This window comes from Chiloscyllium plagiosum, chromosome 12, assembly GCF_004010195.1.
Source record: "Chiloscyllium plagiosum isolate BGI_BamShark_2017 chromosome 12, ASM401019v2, whole genome shotgun sequence".
Taxonomy (NCBI): domain Eukaryota; kingdom Metazoa; phylum Chordata; class Chondrichthyes; order Orectolobiformes; family Hemiscylliidae; genus Chiloscyllium; species Chiloscyllium plagiosum.
In genome coordinates, this window is record NC_057721.1 from 73,372,131 (window position 1) to 73,395,974 (window position 23,844).

Below are 23,844 nucleotides of genomic sequence, written 5' to 3' on the forward strand. Positions count from 1 at the left end.
TGTGGTTCTGTTCGCCGAGTTGGAAGTTTTTGTTGCAAACGTTTCGTCCCCTGGCTAGGCGACATCATTAGTGCTTGGGAGCCTCCTGCGAAGCGCTTCTTTGATGTTTCCTCTGGTGTTTATAGTGGTCTGTCCCTGCTGCTTCCGGTTGTCAGTTTCAGCTGTCTGCTGTAGTGGTTGGTATATTGGGTCTAGGTCGATGTGTTTGTTGATGGAGTTCATCCACAAACTCCATCAACAAACACATAGACCTGGGCCCAATATACCGGCCACTACAGCGGACAGCTGAAACTGACAACCGGAAGCGGCAGGGACAGGCCACTATAAATGCCGGAGGAAACACCACAGAAGCGCTTCACAGGAGGCTCCCAAGCACTGAGGATGTCACGACAGGGGACGAAACGTTTGTAACAAAAATTTCCAGCTCGGCGAACAGAACCACAACAACGAGCACCCGAGCTACAAATCTTCACCCAAACTTTGATCACCCAGTTCTCTTGTTTGTGAATCAGGGATGGTGGCAGCAGCACTGGAGTAGGGATTTGAGGCATGTCAATACCTGACTATATGCAAGTTCAGTGAAATTTTATACCGTAATAATTCATGGTAACTTGAACACAAATATACAAACAGCAGTGAACTTTGGAATTTTGTTTGTACTTTGTTTGTTTGTAAGACATCACGGCAAAAAATGCTTACACAAGTTAGCAACAAGCTGTGAAAATGTGTCCTTTCTTGCTTTTTGTAAACTCTTGCATCTTTAAATCAGCAATAATAATTAAACCTATTGGAATAGATTCTGGTAACTTCTGTGTGTTTTGGAAGCATAGACAATGAAAGAGCTTGTTGCAAATATGAAGGTGAGAAAGAGTAAAACCATGGAAAGATTTGAAAACAAGGATAAGAATTTTAAAAATAGAGATGTTGCTTGACAGGAGGCTGGTGTAGATCGGTAAGCACAGGAACTTAGTGCAATTAATAACAGACTGGGTAGCTTTCGGGTTGCAGGTAATTGCAGAGATGAAACTGTAAACAAGGATGAGCATTTTTAAAATTGAGACTCAGCTTAATCAGAAGTCTATATAAATGAGCAGAAAGAGATGACTGAATGAGACTTTTGTTGCAAGTTAGGACACAAGCAGCAGAGTTTTGCATGAAATAAAATAAAACAAAGAACTGCAGATGCTGGAAATATGTAATAAAAACAAATTGCTGGAGAAACTCAGCAGATCTGGAAGTGTCTGTGGAGAGGAAGCAGAGGTAATGTTTCAAGTTCAGTGACCCTTCAGAACAAGTTTTAAATGATCATATTTGTGTGTCATGGAAGGAATCTCTGTGTAAGCATAGGGGGCATGCAGCTAGTTTGTAAGCATTTTGCAAACATAAGGAAGTTGCAAGTGCTTTTGTCAATTTCCCATAGCAACAGTCCACACCAATGAGAATAAATATTTCCAAGCATCCGCAATGTATAGGTTTAATTAAAGTTTCTACCTTTTGTCTTTTTCAGGTAATGACTCACCTACGTGTGATTGATGAACGTATGAACCAGAGCCTATCTCTGCTTTACAAGGTTCCTTCAGTTGCAGAGGAGATCCAGGACGAAGTTGGTATGCCCCCATAAATGTGTTGGTTCTTGTATTTATTGTCTTTTTTTTAACCATATCACAAGTAAGGTCAAAGGAATATAGGAATAGTCATTGGGCCCACAAATCTGGGTAAATATAATGTCCAATATAATACTAATCTGTACAAGCTAAAAAGTCCTATTTTGAATTTAATTGACCCTGAAATCTTGCACTATAGAGAGAAAAGCCCATCTTATTGTGATTGTCATGGTGTCAGCCAGGTGGACCTCATAGGCTCTGATATCCCTGATTGGGAACTTCTTCAGGAAGGGCTTATGCCTGAAACATTGACTCTCCTGCTTCTCAGATGCTGCCTGACCTGCTGTGCTTTTCCAGCACCACACTTTTCAACTCTGACTCTCCAGCATCTGCAGTCCTCATTTTATCCTAGCCTACTAGTGTTGTGGAGAAAATATAGAGAACCACCAGGAGATGCAGAGAGTTCTTCAAGAAGTAGGTCTTTTATTTGCAAACTAAAAACCGTGATACTGAGAAAGCAGATTCTCGAATGCTCACGAACCTCAGGGTCCGTGGATTTTTTTTTTTAAATCATGTTTCTGTTAGCCTATCAGCATGACCAACTATATTAATCAAAGTTCCTCACTCTAGCTACATAATAAACCAGTGATGTTAGTTCCCATTATCTCTTTAGTTGTACATTCTACTTAATGTTATTCTAATGTCACGGTTAGATATTTAGTGCTAACTCTGCTACAGTGATCTTTCCATTCCAAACTAACCTGTCATGATAGATATTTAGCTATTCCATCTATTACAATAGTCTCCTGGCTGACTCTACTAACTATTAATTAGATATTTTAATGTCATGTCCCAAATATTTATTGTTCCAATCCTGTTTCTCTGTTAACAACACTTAACAGAGAAACTTGCTTTATTACTTGTGTTATCTTATCCCGCCAGACTGACCTTTCAGCCTTAACCTTACTCTGCTAATTGGTGTAAGAACATTCCACTATGGTTATCCCATTCTGCCTTTCACAGACCACAGATTGCCAGTGGTCTTCATGTTTAACCCTTCCCATGCTTTCATATTCTTTACTTTCTATACTAGCTGAAGCCCAACTGGACTTCAAACAGACAACTGGCTTTATCATTGGAAAATGCAGGAAGTGGAGCATATGAGTTGCAGACACTCCCTCCAGTCCGATTGAGCTTGGGAAACACTACTTGAATGAAGGCAGTTGCATTGCCTCACTTAGGATATATCCTCTCAATTAGCCCATAGCAAAACCCCAAAACAAAGCCAAGCCTCAGCCAAACAATTAAAATTTTCTGCAGGATCTGGGCTGGCAAGCCATTGTAGTTGCTGTCAGTATGCAGACTTGAGACAAATAGAGTTGCTCATCCCTCGATGCCCTTGAGAAGTCAGTGATGAGTTACCTCTTGAACCACTGCAGTTCATGTAGTGTAGGTTAACCTCTAATAGCCTTAGGGGGAAAATTCCATGATTTTAACCCAGTGACATTGAAGTAACATACTTCCAAGTCAGGATGGTAAATGGCATGGAGAGGAACTTGCAAAAGGTGTTGTTCTCATGTATCTGCTGCCCTTGTCCTTCTAGATGGAAGTGATAATGGGTTCGGTGAATTTCTGCATTGCATCTTGTAGATAGTACACACTGCTGATACTGAGCATCGGTGGTGGAGGATGTGGATGCTTGTGGATGTGGTGACAATCAAGTGGGCTGTTTGTTCTAGATGATGTCAATCATCTTGACAGTTGTTGAGTTGCACTCATCCAGGATTGTGGGGAGCATTCTGTCACACTCCTGACTTGTTTCTTGTAGATGACAACTAGGAATGAGCAAGAAATGCTGGCCAGCCAGCGATGCCTGCACCCCATAATGAATCATATAAGTGTAGCAGGACTGCAGAACTTGGATCCAATCCATTGTTTATGGGATCACCTTGCTCTCTTGATAGTCATTTGCTGCTTATTCTGTTTGGCAGGCAAGTAGTCCTGTTTTGTAGCTTCACCAGGTTGACACCTCATTTGTAGGTATTCCTGGAGGTGTTTCTGAATCTGCCCAGTTACACTCTTCATTGAACATTCATTGATTTTCATGTGCAAAGTTGCTGAGTGTTTTATGTGCCGTGTTGAATTTGCAGAACTTTTTATCTGGCTTAGAATTTTGTAAGATCCTCTAATAATTGTGTGCTTGTGACTTCGTGGGTTTTTTTTTAATTCATTCATGGATATGGGCATCATTGGCTACTCAAGCATTTATTGCCCATCCTTAATTGCCCAGAGGGCAGTTAAGAGTCAATCACATTGCTGTGAGTCTGAAGTCACATGTAGGCTAGACCAGGTAACGATGGCATATTTCCTTCCCTGAAGGACATTAGTAAATTAGATGGGTTTTTCCCTGATAATTGGCAAGGGCTTCATGGTCATCAGTAGGCTCTTATTTCCAGATTATTATTGAATTTAAATTCTATTATCTGTCATGGCAGAATTCACACCTGAGTGCCCAGTACAATACCTGCGTCTCTGGATTAGTAGTCTATCGATAATACCACTCGGCTATCACCTGTCCTTGAAACTGAGTAATTGTTGGCTGGGGAAGTAACATTGTCTCTATATACCTAAGGCAGTAATATTGGAGCAAAAATCTGCTTTTAATTCAGTACTGGAGTGTAAAAAAAGATGCTTGTTTGCAATTTCTACTGAGGTTTTCTTTTGATACTGCAGTATATTATTTCTGATGTATTACAACTGTCTCATTTCAGAAAAAAAGTTCCATTTACAATCTAAGGAACAATCTTTGAGTTTTTTTATTAATTTAACATGTTAAATAATCTCCTCTCCCACATATTCTATGGAGCATTCGTTAAGTGTTTTGAGCAAAACCATAATAGAAGTCTTTTGTACTTCCCAATAAAATTACATTCCCTGTTTACACTGTTGTTGTCAAAGTGCATTATAACAACTTAAAGACTGAGGATTGGGAGAAAAACTTTCAGAAACTAGGTTGCATTGAATGGTCTTCCAATTAATGGAAAGGAGATACTGCTGCACTTTGCAGTTTCCCCTCCACATTCAAACTGATGATGTTTGGACACATGGTATTTAGAATCTGTGTGAATGGAACTTCAGTTACAGATGTCAATGCTAATATTACATTTCATTACCTCTGCACCATTCCAAAACATTTGACTCAAACATTCTATTAACACAGATGAACTGCTGCAAAAGGAGCAGAGCTATATTGATGACTTGGTGGCAAATTCTGTCAGCGACACACGAATTAGCTATGGAAACGATGCACTGATCCCATCTCTCTCTGAGACGAAAACAACAATAGAACTTCTACCAGATGACGGGGAGTTTAATCTCGATGACTTTCAACCTCTGCACCCATTTGAGATTGACTCCATCCCTGCTAACACAGAGAATGAAGGTAACAGTGGAATGGGGAAGATTTGAAAGATGAAAAACAGATGGGCAGAATAAGTACAGTAATAGCATTTCAGCCAATGTGGAATTATTTAATATTGAGCCCTGTTGAGGGTGAGGACAGCTGTATCTGAGCTTTTCCATTTTACTGTCTTGATGTAAGACATCAAAGGGCCTGTAATTGAAATGTAATTTTAAAATTCTGTTTGGTATCATTGGAAACAAAAGTTTAGTTTCTTAATTAAACCACTGAATATTGGAGAGGAATAGTTATTTATTTTCTGCCAACCACCCTGCCTACCTCCTACAAGCTGGACGGAAGCAAACTAAAATTTTCCATTAATGGAAAATCACAAAGCCCTTTTATAATCTATAATACGCATCTTCTAATTATAAAAATACCTCATCATTCAAAGGATTATCTGCACATGACAGATGTTTCAAAAACATTCCAATTGATTCATTTGTGGGAGATAGATTACTGTGATGCTGGTTGTATTTGTTGAATCTGAACCTGACAGTTCCCAGTGGCTCTGGTGAAAAAATTGTTCTGTAGCAGTTCTAGGGTCTGTTAGCTCAGTTGGCTGGACATCTGGATTGCAATGCAGAGTGACACCAACATCATTGGTTCAATTCCTGCAGTGGCTGATGTTCCCATGAAGGACTCTTATTCTCAGCTTTTCCACTTGCTTGACATGTGGTGATGTCCAAGTTAAACCACCACCAGTCAGCTCTGTCTGAGAGAACAGATCCATGTCGAGAGTGAGGTGCTGGTAAAGCACAGCAGGTCAGGCAGCATCCAAGGAGCAGGAGAATTGACATTTCTGTCAATTCCTGATGAACGGCTTATGCCCGAAACGTCAATTCTCCTGCTCCTCAGATGCTGCCTGACCTGCTGTGCCAAACTCTCGACTCTGATCTCCAGCATCTGCAGTCCTCACTTTCTCTAGAACAGTCTTATGGTTTGATACGACAGTGGCAACTTTACCTTTACTAATTGTTTAAAAGTTTTGGAACCCATCTTCTCTGGCTCTACCAGACTCCTCTAAGAAGATTATTTCTCTCCCATAATATGAAAGAACACAGGGACAAGGATATTTGCTCCCTTTTGGTTAGCTTTAACAAAATAATAATCTTCCTGTGTGGGAGTTCCAACTCAATGTACTTTTCATTCAATCTTAGGGCACCAACATTTCCCTTTTTATTTATTCAAAATGGGATGGGCCTGAAGCACAACAAACTACAAAGAATTTAGCAGTACCTTGCTTTTTCCTGTTTAAAACTAAATATTCTTGGGGCTGGGGCTGTCTGGTTCTTTTTTAAGTCTATCCCAGCTCAAACATTGCCCTCCAACTAGGGCACATGTTACAGAGCTCCTTCATGGGGCAGCACATAGCCAAGCTTTTTCTGCACTATTCACCATTTTTTTTCTCCTTGCTGCCTGTATCTCCTTCAGTGCAGCATTGGCATCTTCTGATTTTTCTCTTATTTTTATTGGAGTGCATCCAAGATCTGCTTTGAGGATCATAATTCTGCTTTTAATTCAAGTCAATGTGATTTACCCTGTGAATTGCTAAGCAGTTTTCTTGTATTCTGTGTTATGGTTTTGAGAAGGACCAGGAGGTTGAAGTATTAAATAACAGCAGCAGCTTTATTAAGATGACATCGGTGATGGGCACGTTGCTGGAGGGAATCCTGAGGGACAGGATCTACATGTATTTAGATCGGCAAGGACTGATTAGGGATAGTCAGTATGACTTTGTATATAGGAAATCATGTCTCACTAACTTGATTGAGTTTTTGAAGAAGTAGCAAAGAAGATTAATGAGGGCAGAGCAGTGGATTTGATCTATAGTATAATAGAGGAGAAAGTGAGGTCTGCAGATGCTGGAGATCAGAGCTGGAAATGTGTTGCTGGAAAAGCGCAGCAGGTCAGGCAGCATCCAGGGAACAGGAGAATCGACGTTACGGGCATAAGCCCTTCTTCAGGAATTCCTGAAGAAGGGCTTATGCCCGAAACGTTGATTCTCCTGTACCCTGGATGCTGCCTGACCTGCTGCGCTTTTCCAGCAACACATTTCCAGCTATAGTATAATAGAGTCTATTGACTTCAGTATATGGACATTCAACAAGGTTCCTCATGGTAGACTGGTTCACAAGGTTAGATCGCATGGAATACAGGGAGAACTAGCCATTAGGATACAGAATTAGCTCAAAGATAGGAGACAGAGGGTGGTGGTGGAGGGTTGGTTTTCAGACTGGAGGCCTCTGACCAATGGTGTGCTACAAGGGTCGGTAGTGGGTCCACTGGTTTTCATCATTTACATAAATAATTTGGTTGTGAACAAAGAAGGTATGGTTAGTAAGTTTGTTGATGTCACCAAAATTGGAGCTGTAGTGCACAGCTAAGAAGGTACCTCAGTACAGGTATCAGATGGGCCAGTGGGCTGAGGAGTGGCAGATGGGGTTTAATTCAGATAGATGTGAGATGCTGCATTTTCGAACGACAAATCAGGACAGTACTTATACGCATAATGGTAAAGTCCTAAAGTGTGTTGCTAAACAAAAAGACATTGGAATGCAGGTTCATAGTTTCTTGAAAGTTGAGTCTTGGGTAGATAGAATAGTGAAAACGGTGTTCTGTGTACTCGCTTTTATTGATCAGAGCATTGAGTATAAGAGTTGGGAGGTCATGCTGCAGCTGTACAGCACATTGTTTAGGCTACTTTTAGAATATTATGTGCAGTTCTGGTCTCCCTCCTATTAGGAAGGATGTTGTGAAACTTGAAAGGGTTCAAAAAAGATTTGCAAGAATATTGCCAGGGTTGGAGTGTTTGAGCTATAGGAAGAAGCTGAACAGGTTGGGGCTGTTTTCCTTGGAACGTAGGAGGATGAAGGGTGATCTTATCGGGTTTGATAAAATCATGAGGGTAATGGATAAGATAAATAGACAAGGTCTTTTCCCTAGTGTGAGGAGGGGTCCAGAACTAAAGGGTCTCGATTTAGGGTGATAGGGGAAAGATTTGAAAGGGACTTCAGGGGCAACTTTTTCACGCAGACTGTGGTACGTGTATGGAATGAGCTGCCAGAGGAAGTGGTGGAGGTTGGTACAATTACAAAATTTAAAAGGCATCTGGATGAGTATATGAATAGGAAGGGTTTAGAGGAATGTAGGCCAAGTGCTGGCAAATGGGACAAGATTAATTTAGGATTCTGGTCAGCACGGACAAGTTGGACCGAAAAGTCTGTTTCCGTGCTGTAATCTCTATGACTCTATTTCATTTAAAAAAAAATAAACATTTTCTTTACAACCTGCAGCAAGCACCATCTTTTCTATTAACAACGTCAAATCTGTTTTCCTGTCCTCCTCCACAATTGCACAGCCATGTTAAGACTGCTTTAATCAACACCATGGTGGACAACACCTTTCAAACCTAAACCTCTAACATCTATAAGGACCAGCGACAGAAAACATATAAGAAAGTCAGTGCCTGCATGTGCTTCCCAAGCCCCACACTATCCTGATGCAGAACTATATCATTGTTCTCTCACTGTCGCTGGCTGGAAAGCTTGGAACTCCTTTCCAAACAGCTTTGTGGGTGTACTAACCTACATAGGCTGCAGGGATGGGCAACAGATGTTGCTTTAGCTAGATCCTCTGAAACAAATTAAATAGTGTTGGCGCAATTTCAAAATTTGCAGGTGGTGTAAAGTATAGAAGTATTTTGAACTGTGGGGAGGGCAGTGTTAGATTTCAAGGGAATGTAGAAGGCCAGTTGAATGGATAGTGTTATGATCCTACCTGATATTATTAATGAACGTGTCATATCCCAGATGCAAACCTGGTCTGATAAATCATATTTTAACTTGTTTAATTTTAACAAAGTGGTTTCTTGTTGAAACATAAGTGTAAAATGCTACAGATTTTGCTATAACAATAAAACAAAAGATTATTAACAAAGGATAAAATAGAACAAGCCAAACCATCTATTTATGTTATAACTTGAAAATGTTTCAAATACAATGCAAATGTAGCTCCATTAATCCAAAGACGCTCCTTCATAAGTTAGAAAGAAACAGAAGTTTTTCAATAGTACTAGTTCATTATCCAAAAACACCATTTGTACGATATTCATACCAGAGTCCCTGAATCTAACAAACTAGTACGTTTAAGTCACTATGACTTCACCGTTTAGAAGATAGCTTGTTTGTGGAGCTATCATACACCCAAGTTTCAACATACTCAGCTTTAAGTAATGGTGTGAGAATTTTAACCTAAAACCTCTGATCCAGAGGTACAGTAACTGTTTATTCTAAGGCAGTTTAGTTCACTGTATCCTTCTCCAGAGCACAGGTCTGAACAATTAGTTAATCCAAGCATTTGAGCATTGTTTATGAAGGCTATGGAGAGGGTACAAAGAAGATTTACAAAATAGACAGTTACATGGACAGATTGGGGATTCTCTTTCCCCTCTTTGAAGAAGGGGATGTTGAGAGTAGAGTTGAAAGATGTGTTTTAAAATCATGAGAGGTTTCTCTTGATAGAAGTAAGTTCTTCCACAGAATAAAGGTTAAGAACCAGGGGATACCAATTTAAGATAAGTGACTAAAAGAGATTTTTTTGCAACATGTGGTTAGGATCTGGAAGTCACTGCCTGAGAGCCTGGTGGGGAACATTCACCCCTGGCTTTAAAAGGGGATTCAGTAACCCATTTGAAGAGAAATTTGTTTTTGTACAGATGGCAGGAGCGTAAGACTATTTGAGTTGTTCTTGCAGAGAGCTAGCAGAGGCACGGTCTGAATAGGCTCCTATGTTATAACTATTCTTGATTTTGTGTTGCAATCCCAATCTTTCTGATTTAGTAGGAAGGGAGTGCTCAAAGCACTCGAGCTTCTGCAAGATGAAAATCTACCTCTCCTAACTCCATGTGGTGCAGATTTTCCCATAGTCCTGTAACGAAGAGGTTCAGGATTTGTGATCAATGGCAATGACGTAATGGCAATTATATTTATAAATCAGTGGTGTCAGAGAGACTTGGTGGAGAATTTACAGACTCTGGTGTTCCAAAATGTCTGCTGTCCTGGTCTTTTTTTAGACAAGGTATGTTGCAGATTTAGAAAGTGCTTTGAAGAAACCGTAGCAAGTTGCTGCAGTGCATCCTGGTAGACACTGCAACCATGTGGTGGTTCACCAGTGACGGAAGGTGTACTACGTTGGAGCTGCATCTAACTAAGCAAATGGAGCATTGACCAGACTCCTAACTTGTACACAGTGAAATGGCTTTCAGGAGTTACTCATTACAGAGGCTTCAATGTGTTTTGTATCGTATTCTTTGGCTAGTACAAGCCTCTACAAAGCCAGGTCAAGGGCAAAGAGGCCTCAGTAAAGCCTAAAACCCTATCTCCTGCAGAAATATTTCCTGACCCAGAGAGAGAGATAAAAATGGAAATATTCCCATTAAAGCTAAATTCAATTTTTTTTCTTGAATATAATGCTTTTCCTTCCCTCATTGATTACGCAGTTCTCTTTTATCTGTTAGCTAAATGGAAATGATGCTCTGGTTTGCAAGATATATTTGGTTGAAATAAATTGAATAGATCTAATCTACCTGCATGTCTCACTATAACAACCAAAACGAAAGCAAGACACACAGTTGGGGGTGGAGAAGAAACTTGCAGGAAAAAAAATATAAAATGCAACCTAAAACTTGAACCTAATCACTACTAATAGTATAATGACTATAATGAGGTTCTGAAAATTCATAATTGTCTGCCTAATAGTCCATCTTTCATAATTTCCAGCATGCTCAGTTACATGTGCTGCCTCCAAGTGAAACAACTAAGAAAATTTTACAAGGGTGGGGAAAGAAATTAAAAGTCAAATGGGAAACCAGTACAATGACTGGAACCTTATCCCCTCACCTCTGAACCCTTGAAGCAAGCGCAGTCAAGACCAATAAGGGTGGAGGTCCCTATCACTTGTCCTTCATTCCTCCCTAGAACATCTTGACACCAAGAACAGCTATGTAAGAATCCTAGTCATTTACTACAGTTCCGCCTTCAACACTATTATCCCCTTGAGACTGATTACTAAACTTAGTAATCTCGGACTAAGCCTCACTTTCTGCAAATGAATCTTCAGTTTCTTGACCCATAGGCCACAATCAATGAAGATTAGAGACAATATTTCACCATCAGTAACACTCAACACTGGAGCCCTTCAGGGGTGTGTACTCAGCCCCCTACTGTACACACTGTACACCCATGACTCCAAATGATCCAGACTAATGCTATTTACAAGTTCGCTGATGACACACCATAGTCGGTCGAATCTCAGATGGCGACGAAACAGACTACAGATGGCAGGTGGGAGAACTGGATAAATGGTGCACTGAACAACCTAGCTCTCATTGCCAGCAAAACCAAAGAACTCATTTTTGACTTTCGGTGGGATGTTACTCATGCCTTTCCTACACATTAACAGCACAGGTGGAATGAGTGGAGAGTGTCAAGTTCCTGGGAGTAGTCATCCACAACAAGCTTTCTTGGACTCTTCATGTGCTTGCACTGGTTACAAAGGCCTAACAATGTCTCCTCCTCTTCAGGTAGCTGAGGAAATTTGGCATGACAGCAAATACCTTTGCCAACTTTGATAGGTGCGCCATCGAGAGCATTCTGTCTGGATGTATTACTACCTGGTATGGCAACTGTACCATCCAAGATCGGAGACGGTTACAGAGAGTGGTGAACTCGGCCCGGACAATCACAAAGGCCAACCTCCCATCTATAGAATCCATCTACCAGGCCCCACTATCAAGGAAAGGCCGTCAGCATTCTCAAAGATCCATCCCATCTTGACAATGTTTTTTCACAACCTCTACCATCGGGGAGAAGATATAGAAGCCTGAACCTATACCAGCCAGTTTCAAAACAGTTTCTACCCTACTGTTGTGAGAATACTGAATGGACCCTCAAACTCTCAGCATTCGCCTGTACCTGTGTTTTCGTTTTTGCCACTGTTAACCTGTTATTTACTTAGCTACGCTATTTAACTGTGTGATCTGCCTGTATTGCTCGCAAGACAAAGCTTTTCACTGTGCCTCGGTACACGTGACAATAAATTCAATTCAATTCAATTCCCCTCTGATCATTTGTGAACTGATTTTATCACCTGGTTCCGTAAGATCTAGGCCCATACACTGCCACCCCAGTCTGCCTCTGATTGATGTATTCATACAGATAACTTGATTGATGATGATTGAAGACAGTACCACACTGATGCAGTATAACCTCATAACATTTGGGGGCTGGAGCACATTATGGCAGTAAACCAGGAGTTGTTTTCCTGATTGGGGGTATGCTTGATGCTGAAATAAGGCCATAAGAAAGATTAACAGAAGTAGGCCTGCTTTGCCTTTCAGTAGGATCATGGCTGCTTCTCTCATCAACTCTCCTGTCCTTTCCCTTAGATACCCCAACTGATCAAAAATGTATCTATGCCAGCCTTAAATGTATGCACAGACATTCCCCCCTCCCCAGCTCTCTACGGCAAAGAGTTTCAAAGGCTCTCAACTATCTGAAAGAAGAAATTCCTCTCCATTTGAGTCTTAAATTGATGTCCCTTAATTCTGAGGTTATGCCCTCTGTCCCTGGACTCTCCCATGAGGGGAACCATCCCCTCAACATTTACACTGTCAAACCTCTTAAGAATCCTGTATGTTTCAATGATATCATCTCTCATTCTTCTGAATACCAATCAGTAGAGTCTCAACCTATTTAGTCTTATCTCATAAGACAGTCTGTTCATACCAGCAATCATCCTAGTGAACTTTGCTGAACTGCCTCAACTGAAATCATATCTTTTCCTTAAATAAAGTGGTAATGTAGGTGACCTATTCCTGAGCCTTTGCCGAAGTCATTTGGTAGAAGAGGTTTTCAGCGACAATTAGTGAAAGCTATAATCTACTTAGTGCAGAATAGTGTTGCAACATAGAACAAAGGAAACATTTTTTCGTGAGTTTGCATCCAGACAGACTTTTTAAGCTCGCATCATCAAGAATGTTGTTGTCTCACCTTGCTCATAGTGATTTCAAATGCAGTGCCCTTTAATCCTTATACCAGCTCATGTGAATGTTTTGCACTTGCCCAGATGAGCCAGCTTCCCACTCCCACTCGAACAGATTGTTCAACAATAATTCAGACCCGCAGTATGAAAGGATTGGCAGCTGGCCTTGTTAATGGAAAGTGATTGTGTGATGCCGTGCCAATACCCTACAATCACTTGGGAGGCCTACCAAATGGTGATACTGTTAACTGGATTCATAACAGATTTCTGTTTTATAACAAACACAATTCAACTCAGAATGAGTTTTAAAAGTGAATTTGTCAGGCTCTGTTTCAAATAACTTCTTAGTTGTGAAAGCTAATTGTGAAAAGATCATTTTCATGGAGTACAGCCTCTTGACTACTAACCAGATCTGAGGTATTCAGACAGCACAGTATTTTTCATTGTGCAACAAAAAGTGAAGACTGTATGTTAGTTTGTTAATGTACTAATTATGGGATGTGGGTGGTTTGCACATACTCACAGGTACTGTACCATGTCCTGTCTCTTCTCAGATGACTTTCTGAGACCTTATATCAAGATTAGATGAGTTCTTTCACCCTTTCTGGTTTGAAACTTTAGCAAGATCAAAATTCTGCAAAGAGTGACTTTGAAAATTAATTTTAAAGTTAAGCAAAGTTAAGGCTGTTTTTATTTAGCATAGCTGGTATGTCATAAAGCAAGGCAAAGTAATTTGCCCTTAGTTAGGTATGCAGTCAAAGTCAACCTAGATTTCTGTGCCCTACCTTCTGTTCTATTTATTGTTTTGCCACCCCCATCCCCTGACTCTCAAAATCTATTCCATTTCTCTCTTTCATAAATAACTTTCAAAGAATCTTACATTACAGACTCAGGTTTTTTTAATGCCTGTGCCAGTATTGAATGTAGTCCTTTATTCCACACTTTTCCCCATATCTCTGAAAATTAATTGTATTCAACTATATGTCCAATTGCCTTTCAAAAGTCCCTATGTAATCAGATTCCAGAGTGCTTCCATTACGGCAGCTTTAATTTAGAGTCTGTCAAATGGGACTTCTGATTGGCTATTTTTTCTAATCCTTTGCTTTTATGGACTAATCCAAAATTCCCACTTCTGGGCATATTTGCTTTTGGGTAGCATTTCCAGTCATAAAATTTCACTGTTATAAACAAAGGAACAAATACCAACAGACTTTTTCTTTTGTTCTTAACACGAGTGCAAGTTTCTCGTCTCAATCAATTGTGTGAATATTGTGCTACCCATTAAGTTTTGCAGAAGTAGGGCATGGGGAAAGAATGGTTTTGTTCTTAACATGGGTGCAGATTTCTAATCTCAATGAAGTTTGTGATTATTGTATTGGCCTTTGGGTTTTGCAGAGGTAAGGGCATGGGAAAGGATGGTTTTGTTGAACAATAATGGAAACAGTTAATATTCCATATTGCTGGTGTCATCAAGGCTAACCATATTTGTTTGGATTGCTGGCAGTTATCCTGTGTGGCTGATGCAGGGGCCTATACAAGCTGCTTATGCTCCTTTTAGTTGCTTCTAATTTTGTTTCCCTCACCACTTGCTGATTTTTACTTACTCTTTTGTTTCTACTTCTCAATGTACATGCCCAGTTGAACCAGTTGATGCGCGGCCAGCACCAGACAGAGGACTAACCACTCGACCAGGTATCCATTTGCTTGGCTTATGCTGAATGCTGATTTTAATATGGTTCAAATTAATACTTTTTGTTTTATTTTTACTCTTAAATTGCATCCCTTGTTTTAATTTGCACAAATATAGTGCCCAATGAGGGAGATCACAAGGAGCAAGGTTAACTTTTGGACAGAGCAGTTCTGACTTTGAAGAGGATCATATGAGGAATGTTTCGTTGAGGAAATTGACCATTTCTTCTCTTATTCTCTCTCCCTCCTGTTCTCTTTCTCCCTCCTCACTGCTTATCCTTTATTTCCTTCCCCTTTTCCTGTGTTCCTTCTTCATCCCCACCCTACATCTTTACAAGAGCTTGCTGCATAGAAAAGCAATTCTTGTTGATGCTTTATGGGGGTTGGAGAGTATGAGAGCAGAGAGAGACACCAGAGCATTCATTTATTTTCTTCTTATCTGAAGGCATGGTATTGCTAAACTCCAGCAGCAACAACAATACCCCTGCCCCAAGATCTCACCAAGTGCAATTCATATTTGAGTCCACAGTGAGTTTGCCCTTCCTCTTTCTCTGCATTTTATCTCCCCCTTCCCCTTGTTAGGATCCCTGATTACAATTTAAATTAACAAATATTTTTCTCACCCTTGCCTTGGAATGCAATATCAACTATGGCATTCCTACAATTCCCTTAATTGAGACTAATTAACTTGGCACAAAGTGTGGTCTTGGACATTGTCTTTGGGCGGGTACACATTCTCATTGCAAAGTTAGAAACGTTCCAAATGGTTTTGTATATACACAGGCTCTGGACTCACTGGCATTAAGACAGAGGAAATAGCGGAAGTAAAGACGGAATTCCGACAGGATTCTGGGTATGAGGTCCATCATCAGAAGCTGGTGAGTGATTTTGTAGTATAAACTATTTGGAAGGTATTCCTAATGATATGGAAACTTTAACATTGTGTCTGCTGATTTGGAAAATGGGCCTGTTATTAGTCGTGCCATTTTAATCGACGAATGCTAAATCAAAACTAAGTCAGTTAATGATGTTTCATATTGACACAAATGTGCTGTAACCATCAGGTCAGGAACGTGATCAAATCTGCGTCATGTTCCATGCTGAGGACAGCTGTAAAACATTCAAAAAGATCAACACCATTTGTGATTTATACACTGCCACTGTACATTGTCCTCTTATACAAACGTACAGATTAGGAGCAAGGGTAGGTAATTCGGCCCTTCAAGTCTGCTCCTCCATTCAATGAGATTATAATTGATCTGATATGGCCACAACTCAACATCCCATCCTAGCCCTGAAAACCTTTGACTCCCTTATTGGTCAAGAATCTATCTACCGCTACCTTAAAAGTATTCAATGATCCTTCCTCCAGTGCTGTCTGACAAAGTGGGTTCCAAAGTCCTAAAACTATCAGAGAAAGGTAGTCCTTAACTGGGTCCTAAAATGTTGCTCTATGTACAATGTGCAGGTTGCAAAGCAATGACTTAACAAGGCAACTTCAATAGCGCATTCCTTTTCTGTGAAGTTCTTCACTAAGAAGGAAGCAGCACTAAATCTCTCACCATCCTGATTTAAACATCGCTTAACATTTCTTCCCCATTAGATGAACAAACGGAGCATATTGTATCCAAATTTGCTGGAGATAGAAAGCTAGAAGGCAGTGTGAGCCATGAGGAGGGTGAAAATAAGGAATGCTAACTGCTGTGATTGACTAGAAGGGTTAATGTGGGGTTGTGTGAAACTATCCAATCTGGTATGAAGAATTTTTTTAAAAGTTCAAAACAAGCAAACATTGGTATTCGGGGGGCATTGAGGGGGATCTTCGCATGCACACAGAATTAGCATTCAGTACAGCAAGCAATTAGGAACGTACATTAGTTATATTAAGTATGTTTGCTTTAATTGCAAAAGGACATTAACAATATAAGGGCAGGTTTTCTGCTGGCTAGACAGTCATTGTGCCATCTACTTTAGACGTTGTGCATGGGGAGCCTGCAGAATCCCTATTACAGCACACTGAAGGAATTGTCTGGGCACTTCTAAGAGACTAAGTTGAGAAACTGCACTCATAGTGTTGAGAATTTCTAGAATTTTCTACCTCAGCTCAATTGCTAAGTAGACTGACAGTAATACATTTTGGGACATGGAGAGAAAAGGACAGGAAAGTGGCATAGTTTAACTATGATTTTATTCACTAGCAGAATAGCAAATATTGTTCTACTTTTGTCACAGGGTCAGTATCTTATAATTTCCCACCCAACACTATTCTTGGAGCACCTTTAACTGTGAAAACTGTAGTGGTTCAAAAAGGTGTTCGGCATCATCTTGGATAGCTTGGCATGGGAATAACTGCAGTCGTGCCAGTGTTACCCACGCACTGAATTCAGTGTGCAATAAAATGTGGGCTGAGTCTGCTGACATCGAAAACGTGTTTTAAAAAAATGATAAGCTAGCATGTACATAAAAATGAAAAGATTTGAATGAAAAGAATGCATTGGGAAATGTAAAGTGTCAGTAAATTTTTAAAGAAAAATATAAATATTGGCTTGCTAATATGCATGTGGAGAATGAAAAAAAAAATTAGAGGTAAACATATGTAGTCAGCAGTTACTGGTAAATTGTTGATGTCAGCAAACACTTAATTGAGAGTGTTGTGGATTGGTAGAATATGCAGAATTGACCTACAAAAATTAAAAATGTAGCTTGGACACTCCTAAAAGAACCTGCAAATGAATTTTGAAGGCGTAGGTGAATCGGCAATAATTTGATGGTGTTAAAATTGAGAGAAAATGCGAGACTCTTTATTTTGGCTTTATGGCTAGAAAATTAGAAAGGTATTTAAATAGATGGAAACTATGCCGAGATATCTTAAACATCCAGAAAGTTTATGGAGGGTCAAATGTGGGAGTTTAGCTGTCATTGAATTGGAAATGTCAAGTTAAGAGACAACAGAATTTTGAGTTGGTCATATCTCTAACTCATAACAAGTCCCTTCACTTCTGTGCTCACTGACTGACAGTGGCAGCTGGTTCAGCTATACCTCCATTTATTATTTTCTTGTGTTTAAATTCTTCCCCAGCCTTAACTTTCCCTTTCTCAGACCACTCCAAATCTAGTCTTTTGACCATCCCTGAAGTTCATTGATCCACCTTTTGGCAGACGTTCTTTCAGCTGTCAAGGCCATTAGTTTTGGAATTCCCTCCCTCCCACTCTATGTCAATCCTCTTTTAAAATGCTCCAAAAAGTGCTTTGAGAAAGCTTTTGATCATCTGTTGTAACATATCCGGTGTCAGTTTTTTTCTGCCAATTCTCCTGCAAAATGTTTGGCTATTTTAGTATGTTAAAGGCACTATATAAATGTAAGTATTGGTAATGACCTTGGATGTAATTTATTTAATTCATTCATCGGGTGTGGACATTATTAGATGGGCCAGAAGTCTGTTGTTGTTAAGCTGATGGTGAACTGTCTTCTTGATCAGCTGTTCTCCATTTACTTGAGGGAAAGGGTTCCAGGACAGTTCAAAGATAAAATGCTTTTACCTGCTTTGTGTCAGTGCTGCTTTGTTTTTAAAAACTGTAAAGAAGTAAAAGGTTGTAACATCTAAAACAATCAATGTTATTGATTCCTAGATCAAAGCTCAACCAAAACTATTCTAATTTGGAACACTAGGTACTTTAAGCTGTCAGGAGCCAGATGCAGTTAAATGCCTGAAATGGGTACCTTAGTGTTAATTTTGATAATTAGACTCTGCAGTGAACCCAGAATAGGCATGATCACATGTCTTTTATTTTAAGAACCATTTTTCTCACTGCTTTGACACAATTGAGAATAATTGTAGTTTAGTGTGTGTGTTTTTGCGTATGTCCTTTTGAAGATTACCCTTATTTAGCAACGAGTCAGTGTAGGGTGTATACTCAAGAGAGGCCATGGTGAATATAAATGAGAATCCTTTCCATTTTAAAAATATACCTCGGCTTGTCTGTGCAGAAGTTGAATTCTTAGGCAGTGTGTTAAACATTCAGAATCTGCAGATGCATAACACTTTCCAAATAAACACGAGCTGCAGTCTTGTGGTTTTATGAAATATCACAACAGGTCTCAAGATTAAATGTCTTTCTATGTTTGAGACCTAGTGCAGCATAGATAAGAGCAGCTGTTTTTGCTAACAATATAAGTGACTGCATTTTTAATGTATAAATGACATATGCTGAAATTTTTAAAAATTCTATTCCTGCAGTAAATTGAAACACAAAGCTTTCTTGAAGTAGTCAAATCTAATGCAGGGCACAGTCTTATGAATGTTGTGTAGGAATTGTTGAGTTTGGGTTATATCTATGTGTAATTCTACTTCGTAGGTGTTTTTCCCAGAGGATGTTGGATCAAATAAAGGAGCTATCATTGGTCTCATGGTTGGTGGTGTTGTCATAGCAACAGTAATTGTCATCACCCTGGTGATGCTGAAGAAGAAGCAGTATACATCTATTCATCATGGTGTTGTTGAGGTAGGTAATTATTTACCAACTATTTCAACCAACCAGTGGTATATATCAGTATATTATGTTGGTATCAATGCTGCTGTCTTTAAGTTTTCCTCTCAACCACTGTTTTCTCCTGCTTTATTGAAGATTTTGATTAATTGCTGTTTGGACCAAGTAACACTTATTCATGTTGTGCCAATGATTGGTTCTGGCAAGTGAATTCTCATTACTTGGATTAGCTGAATAACTTGCATTGTCATTCCCTCCAGGGTTTTAATGTGAAACTGAAGTCTGCGGGTAACAAATAACGCTGATGGTGGTGAGTGTAGGAATTAGTTGCAGGATGGCACACTCCCTGTCACTTGGCCCATTTATGTACGAGACTTGACATCAGACTGTGAAAGCAATATGAATATGTCTCAGCAGTTAACTAAACATTTGTGCCTGAAAATAAACGAACAATTGGTTTTGTCGATCTTTTGGTTTTCTTAGTTTGCGCCTCCTGATTTCTTGCTGCAATATAGTTTTGTGTGCTGTAAGTCATTTGGTTCTTTACACCATGCCTCCAGTGTGAGCTTGAATTGTACATTAGCAAGCTATCTAACTTCACTCTACGGTCTATCTTGATTGTATGTGACTACTTTCATCATGTTACATTGCATTTAGAGGATAGTGACAGGCCATTCACCCCCTGACTGGTTTATGCTGCATACAGATTACCTCTTTCTCAACTGTGCACTGACTGAAATGTGTTGCCAGAACTCTTTCAAAGCTTAGCATTCAACTTTTTGTTTTGACTACCCCATGTCTAAAATCCTGAAACCAGTTATAGTTCCACCTCCTCCCTCTGTTTTTCTCTCTTAACCATCATCACCATTCCCCCATACCCCTCCTCCAAACTCCCAAAACTACTGTGACCCCAACTGAGATCAACCATCTGTGCTCAGAGCAGGAATTGAACATAGAGTCTTGCTATTTGGCAAAGTGCCATATCAGGCAATACGTTATCATACTATTAACAGGCAGTGTTGTGGACAGTGTAGGAAACATGAATAAATGAATATAGATGAGATGGATCAATTAGAGAGTTCAGAGCTCTGACCCCATCGACAGCAGTGCTAGGTTTTCTCCTGATAACTGCAGTGCAGTGAAATCTCATGGAGAATGGATTGCAGAACAGTGCAGCAGGTTCCCACAGTGACATTATTTTAGCATAATTATATTGCATTTGGGGCTTCTAAGAGAAACTCAATTACTTTATTTGCATTTCATGTTGATTCCCAGAAAAGCCATGAATGATGCCTTGCACAATTTATGCTCATTTAATCTACTAAGCACTGAAATATTTTTCCATATTTATCGAAGCCTTCCTTGTTTTTGCCTTCATGCCTCCATAAGAACTGCTTATTATTACAACGAGCGCAAGTAAACGGGAAGAGATGGTCATGTTGACATTCTCTTACTGGGTAGACCATTGGGACACCACAAACCTTCCCTTAAAGCAAGCTTGAATAAAGCTCCATAAAGACTTGCATTCAGTGTTCCAGTCCTTTTTGTTTAAATATTAAATTGGAGTGTGGTGTGGTGGTGATGTCACTGGGCTAGCAATCCAGACCCAGGGTAATATTCTGAGGGCTTGAATTGAAATCCCATCCATAGCAGATGATGAAATTTAAGTTCAGTAAAAACCTGGAGTAAAATGCATATTTAATGCATATCAGGGCAGCACGGTGGCTCAGTGGTTAGCACTGCTGCCTCACAGCACCAGGATCCCAGGTTCAATTCCAGCCTCGGGCAACTGTCTGTGTGGAGTTTGCACATTCTCCCCATGTTTGCGTGGGTTTCCTCTCACAATCCAAAGATGTGCAGGTCAGGTGAATTGGCCATGTTAAATTGCCCATAGTGCTAGGTGCATTAGTCAGAGTGGGGTGGGTTACTCTTTGGAGGATCGGTGTGGACTTGTTGGGCCGAAGGTCCTATTTCCACACTGTAGGGAATCTAATCTATCTAATCTAATCTAATGGCAACCATGTAACCAATGTCAATTGTGGTAAAAAATCTATTTGGTTCACTAATATCCTGTCGGAAAGGAAATCTGCCATTTTATCTGGTCTATCTTCCATATGGCTCAGACCCTTGGGCAGTAAGGGATAGGCAGTAAATGCTAGCGACACCTATATCCTATTAACAAATTTTTTTTAAGTTACAAGCAGGTGCATCAGTTTCCCCGTTATATATCTATCGTTTTATCAATCATGACTTGATGGATAGCATACTGTCCTCTGAGTCAGAAGATGAGAGTTTTAGTCCAGCTCCAGAGATGTAAGTGTAATGCAGAGTGATACTGTCAGTGTGATACTAAAAGGGCAGTACATCATCATAAATGCTGCTTTTCAGATGACTCCTTATAGTTAACCTCTTAGGTGAATGTGAAACATGCATCGCACTACTTTGAAAAGGAGTAGGGGAGTTCTTCCTGGTATCGTAACTAATACTTTCCCTCAATCGACAAATAAAAACAGCTGCTCTCATCATCACATTGTTGCTTCTGGAATTTATTGTGTGAAAATTTGTGTTTGCCACATTCCAACAGTGACTGCGCTTCATGGGTTATGACACATCTTGTGGAATTGAAAAGTGCTTTATGAATGCAAATCTTTTTATTCTTGGTGTTTTAATATAGGCCACCTTATCCTTGACTTCCATTACTTTGTGTACCAGGTTTTAACTATCTTCAGTAATGCCCTTTGGAAATAGAAAATCCCAATTAAAACACCTACTGCAATTGCTGTTGGCAAGCCAATTTGTTTAAAAAAAGGTTGGGTTTACTTTCTTATGGTTGCTAACAATTTAGGCACTGCCTCTGTAGCCCCAAAATGGCTTTCAGACACTACAGTCCTTCACGGTGAGTGTGCTGCATCATATGATATTTTTAAATATCAACAAAATGGTATAATTCTTCCTTGCCTCTTGCCCAACAGGTCGATGCAGCTGTAACCCCAGAGGAACGCCACCTCTCAAAGATGCAACAAAATGGATATGAGAATCCAACATACAAATTCTTTGAACAGATGCAAAACTAAAACATCCTCACGCATCCGTTCTAAAAAGTAGTATAATCTCCCAAGCTGGACAGCATATGATAGCTTCTACCGTGTGGTGTTCAGTTTGCCCAAGACACTCCGTGTACCATTATTCTGCTCATTCTCGCCTTTTTTGAACAGCTGTGCTGTAACACAAGTAGATGCCTGAACTGGAAGAAGTGAAAATTAAGAAACAAACACAAATGTATTCTTGATGAGCATTTTAACTGTTTCACTACATGATTATTAATGAATGTTTTTTTGTGAATTGTTAGGATTTCTCTGTACTTAGTGCATGATGATATTTGTCTTCTACCCAATTGCTATTTATCATGTAGTTTGTTAGCAGGTTGTACTGTAATCTTGTGATTTTGTGCAGATTATGAAGTCCTCCTTAAATTGCAACATGCTTTAACATATTTGTGCTACAGTCGGTGGGGAGGGGTTATGTGGGTGCTTCTGTCTTGGTCAGTTTTAACTGCTTTGCAGGTGAGCGGATACCATGCTGGTTTGGTATTTTTTTTTGAGGTGGGTGGGAGGGAGGGATGGATATGGGCAGAGAGATGAGAAAAAGCAGGCTTACTATGCAGTAACATTGTAGTGTTAGTGTTAATTATTCCAGGTAACACAACAGAACATTTTTTTTCTTTGCAAGGGAGCTGCTGTTAAACTGAATCTTCTTCGATGCTGTACAGTGTCTGTGAGCTGCAGAATAAAGGAAATGTCTGGTTTCTTGTGCCTGTGTTTTGTGTACCAATTTAAGCGTCGTTTACTTCGAATCTTTTATTCATGTTAAACCTTGATTCTTTTTCTGAATGTAACTGTATTAGATGTGTCCCTGTGGCCTGCATACCCCCATGACCGAGCAAGCAACTTCATGGGGACATGCTTGAAACAGATGTATATACTGAGATGTGCTCTCAGTGATAAGATGGGTTGTACAGATGTAGCTTTAAGAATGGCTTTCTACAATGTATTACATAAATAAATTTAACACGATTCTTAATGAACTGTGGCTTGAATACCGTAGTTTTGTTTCTTTCAACACCTTCAATATATTTGTTTGAGAAATAGCAATAGCATCAGAATTTCTTATATATTTCTGCAGTGAGACTCACTAATTAGGCCAACATTTATTGCCCATCATTACTCACCCTTAAAATGTGATGAAGAACTCCTAACTTGATCTGCCACTGCACTCCAATGGTGTATGTACACCCACAAGGATTTTAAGAAGGCAGTTTCAGGATTTTGACCCAGTTACTATGAATGAGTGGTAATAAGTTTCAAGTCAGAATGATGTATGACTTGGAGAGAACTTCACTGTAATGATGTTCTTATGCATCAACTGCCCTTGTCCTTCCACATGTTATAGTTTGCAAATTTCGAAGGATCCGTGAAAGGAGCCTTGTTGAGTTGCTGCAGTGAATCTTGTAGATGGAACACACTGCTGCCATGTGCTTCAAGATTGCCAGGAGTGATTATT

At 39.8% G+C, this 23,844-nt stretch overlaps 1 protein-coding gene across 4 annotated transcripts in view; it reads left to right on the forward strand.

The window, feature by feature from the left end:
* appa (amyloid beta (A4) precursor protein a) overlaps window positions 1–23,368 on the forward strand; it is a 178,189-nt gene extending 154,821 nt beyond the window's left edge. For 2 of the 4 annotated variants that reach the window (XM_043701397.1, XM_043701399.1), the window contains 6 exons: window positions 1,508–1,607; window positions 4,825–5,046; window positions 14,746–14,799; window positions 15,580–15,674; window positions 19,153–19,299; window positions 22,257–23,368. In XM_043701397.1, the coding sequence (XP_043557332.1) occupies window positions 1,508–1,607; window positions 4,825–5,046; window positions 14,746–14,799; window positions 15,580–15,674; window positions 19,153–19,299; window positions 22,257–22,358 (720 nt within the window). In that variant the 3' untranslated portion in view covers window positions 22,359–23,368. The remainder of the gene's footprint in view (window positions 1–1,507; window positions 1,608–4,824; window positions 5,047–14,745; window positions 14,800–15,579; window positions 15,675–19,152; window positions 19,300–22,256) is intronic. The other 2 variants (XM_043701398.1, XM_043701400.1) reach the window with 1 other exon arrangement.
* Window positions 23,369–23,844: the final 476 nt, after the last annotated feature.